This window comes from Loxodonta africana, chromosome 10 (assembly GCF_030014295.1).
Source record: "Loxodonta africana isolate mLoxAfr1 chromosome 10, mLoxAfr1.hap2, whole genome shotgun sequence".
NCBI classification, from domain to species: Eukaryota; Metazoa; Chordata; class Mammalia; order Proboscidea; family Elephantidae; genus Loxodonta; species Loxodonta africana.
In genome coordinates this window covers 47,000,956-47,004,759 of record NC_087351.1, presented here as the reverse complement: position 1 = coordinate 47,004,759, position 3,804 = coordinate 47,000,956, and the positions used below count along the sequence as shown (strand labels likewise).

The 3,804-nt window shown below is 33.2% G+C and overlaps 1 protein-coding gene across 2 annotated transcripts in view; it reads right to left on the bottom strand.

Moving 5' to 3' along the window:
* Positions 1–132: 132 nt before the first annotated feature.
* LOC100667206 (signal recognition particle subunit SRP54) overlaps positions 133–3,804 on the bottom strand; it is a 91,844-nt gene continuing 88,172 nt past the window's right edge. For both annotated transcript variants that reach the window (XM_064292396.1, XM_064292395.1), the window contains one exon: positions 133–3,440. In XM_064292396.1, coding sequence (XP_064148466.1) covers positions 3,231–3,440 — 210 coding nt within the window. In that variant the 3' untranslated portion in view covers positions 133–3,230. The remainder of the gene's footprint in view (positions 3,441–3,804) is intronic.

Here is a 3,804-nt window from a genome sequence, read left to right as displayed (position 1 = left end):
TGTGTTGGTTACTGCAATAGGACCAAATAACTGCTTTTTGGGAGGTGGTAAATTCTGGTCCCATTTAACTTCTTATGGCAAGTGTGGTTTGCTTAAGATAGGTGTCCACATCCACTTTAAATCTGTGTACTCTTTAGAGATAAATGTTTTGGGTTTTTTTTTTTTTCTAAATTTTATTTTTTTGTTGAGAATATACACAGAAAACATACACCAGTTCAAGTTTTTACATGTACAATTTAGTGACATCAATTACATTCCTTAAGTTGTGTAACCATCCTCACTCTCCTTTTCTGAGTTGTTCCTCCCTCATTAACAAGCTCACTGCCCCCTAAGGTTCTAATCTTTAGACTTGCTGTTGTCAGTTTGATCCCATACAGATAGTTCTTAAAAGAGCATAATGCTCAAGGCAGACTTTTTTTACTAGTTAAGCTAACCTATTGTTCAGTTTTAAGATACCTGAAGGGATATTTTTGGTTTAAGGTTTAAAGATTATCTCAGGGCAGTAGTTTCAGGGGTTCATCTACCCTCCATGGCTCCAGAAAGTTCAGAGTGCATGAAAATGTGAAATTTTGTTCTGCATTTCCCCCCTTTTGATCAGGGTTCTTCTATGGACTCTTTGACCAAAATGTTCAGTAATGGTAGCTGGGCAACATCCAGTTATTCTGGTTTCATGTCAAAGGAAACAGTTGTTCATGGAGGCAGTTAGCTACACATTCCCTATCCTCCTCCTATTCCTGACTCTCCTTATAAAAGTTAAGGTTTTATGAAATGTTTCTGACATTAATCACTAAGAATTTGAATATTGGAGGAATAGTGTAAATTATGTCATTTAACCTTCAGTCTTCTGAAGTATTACATATTAAATAATAGACTTTCCATTTATTAGCATAGTTATTTCTGGGTTAGAAGTGTTTGGACATGATCTTCCTTTTTATAGGATGTTTCCAATTAAAAGTATTCAAACTAATATTTTCATTAAAATCATTGCTATAAAAATGTCTAGCTTTATTAACTAGTACCAGGTTTATATTTTATAAAGCATAACTCTTGTTAAGAGCCATGAGAATTTATGTTAAGTATAAAAGGCTCTTTCTTCAGTTAAACTAACTGTTGTGTTTGACTTTTGAGATGAAAGATTAGAAGAGGGTAGAATATCATGAACTATGATACAGAGGGATTAGTAGTTATTAAAAGGCTTGAAACAAATTAGGAAAAAGTGAAAGAGGCTTAAATTAAAACAAATCATTTAATGCATTTATGGGAAATTTTATAGTTTACATAAAAAGTATAAAAATTTAAGGCACAGGTAATAACTCTGTTTATAAACATTACAGATTTTCCACTGTTGGACAAGTAGAGAAAAAAATTTTAAGAAATATAAAACCTTCATAAGTCACTATTTTCTTTCTGCTACAATCAGAGAAGTTCCTAGGTGATCTCCTCTAGATACTAGTGCCTCTAAGAAGATTTAGAACATCACCTTTAGATATTCATGCTTTCACTTGATACTCAAATATGAGTTGGAGGTACTATCTCATCAAGTCAAAAACAAATTGGAGAGAGGTCAGATGAGCATGCTTTAAAGCTGTTGGTAAACTGTAATTTATGGTGACAGTTATACAACCTACATGGTCTGAAGAGTTAATTCTTTAAGCATTAATTAATAGTTTATACTCAGTGAATACCAAGATTACCATTAAAAAAACCATTACATACTATGAATCACTATACCATAAATCCATATAACTGAAGACTGCTAATGAAGAATTTAATTATTGTTCCTAAATCCTTCAAATTTTAGCTGAAGAATTTAGTAGCCAAACCTTCATGTTCATGGATGATAGAATTCCATAATAGGCCCACTGTACCTATGTTGTTTCTTTGAAGACATATTTTACATAAACATTTAAGATTGAATGCTTAATGCTGTTCAGAAGGCTATTAACATGGCCATTAATTTCTAAAAACTTTTAATTTTTAAGTTTGTGAACAGGTTTAAAAGCATTTCTAGAATAATCCACTCATTAATTCTTATCCATGTTTGGTTATAAATCACAGTCATACAGCTATATCATAAGGTTCTGAACATATTTTTAGGAATATTTTCAAAATTAGCTTCATATTATATACTCTTGTGAGGTTTGCAAACGGTACAGTGGGTAGAGAAATGGCCGACCTGGTTCGAGTAAACTGACCACCTCACTACTGCTACTTCAGAATGGTGAATGACAGCTACTACTGCTCTTTTGTACAATATTTAAGTGAGCTCCTGAGGGGTTAAATCTTCATTTGTACCTCCACTCTGAATCAGAAGATGCTATGGGATTAATCATCATGTATTAATATTTGAATATAAATATATTAATAAATTCATTCCATAACTAGCACTTTGAACTGTTAGGTTAACTGAATAAATAGTGAAAAGAACATGTAACCTGCACCAAAAAATAGAAACTTAATAGTTTGTGCTGTTACAAACTGGAGTCTCCGGGTGACACAAATGTTTTAACACGCTTGGCTACTAACCAAAAGGTTAGAGGGTTGAATCCACCCAGAGGCACTCAGAAGAAAGGCCTGGCAATCTACTTACAAAAAACCAGCTGTTGAAAACCCTGTGGAGCAGAGTTCTACTTTGACACACATCGGGTCAAGTGGTCTGACTGTTACAAAGTAACTCGTTACAAAGTAACTCAAACACTCTTCCAAAAAATAAGGTTATTCTCAATGATCTTGTGCTTCCATCTTAATCCTTTTATTACACACTCAAAGAACCAGCCTTAGTGCAAAATTAATGATTAAAAATTATATATAAATGCAAGGCAACAAGAGAAAATCTAAGGGAAAAAAAATCCTTATTTTGAGACTAGAAATATCAACTCCAATGAGTCTTAATCAGCAATTTACCCATCTTTCACAAACACACAAGATAATTTTTTTTTAAACTCTTCCTAAGTGGCAAGTCAGGCTCTAGCATGCCCTTAACTTTTTTAAAAGATCTTTTTTTTTAAAAAAATCACTAATTTGATACAATAAAGGCATAGTACAAATATCTAAATTTCAGATCTGGCTTTTGCTAGATAAAGCCCAAGAATGAAGAAACATTTTCCCGTTCTGGATAACTTAATAATTTAAAATATAAATAACTATATTAAGTCCCACTAAATAGAGAATGTGAAAGTTCATTGTCCAAAAACAACCCCGGGGTTTGAAGTTTGATAGTCATTTCATTTCTAGGGTGGGACAGTGACTGGGTTTTGTTTGCCTTCCATCGTTACTTCACAGTCTCCCTCCATTTCAAAACTGATATTCACAAACGAAGTGGAAACCGCTGTTCCAGGCTGGTCTGTCTGAACCACAGAATCAGCCTGCAGCTTTTTCTGTTCTTGATACTGTCTTTCAGCTTCTTCAGACATCCTGTTTTCCTCCTCTTCTTCTTCTTCCTAAAAGGGGAAAATATCAATAACTGTTGAAGTATAAATGTCCAAAAGGGAGAATATTTTTTCTCCCACTGTCAGCTTGTTTTTTTTGGTTTTTTGGGGGGGTTTTTTTAGGTCAAAACATTACTGTCCTGTCCAATTTAGTTTAGTCTAATTAAGACAAGACTTAAACCTCCCCCTCCCCATTCTCAAATAACTACTGTTTAACATTTTAAGAAAGTGAAGCTATTTTTAAAACATGATATTTGCACTACTTAGATAAGACCTGATAAGATTTTGACAAGGATGATGTCTTTTCAGATAAATCTAAATGAAAATAGCTAATACTACATCACTTGAATTATCGGGTACATTCACTAAATAGTAC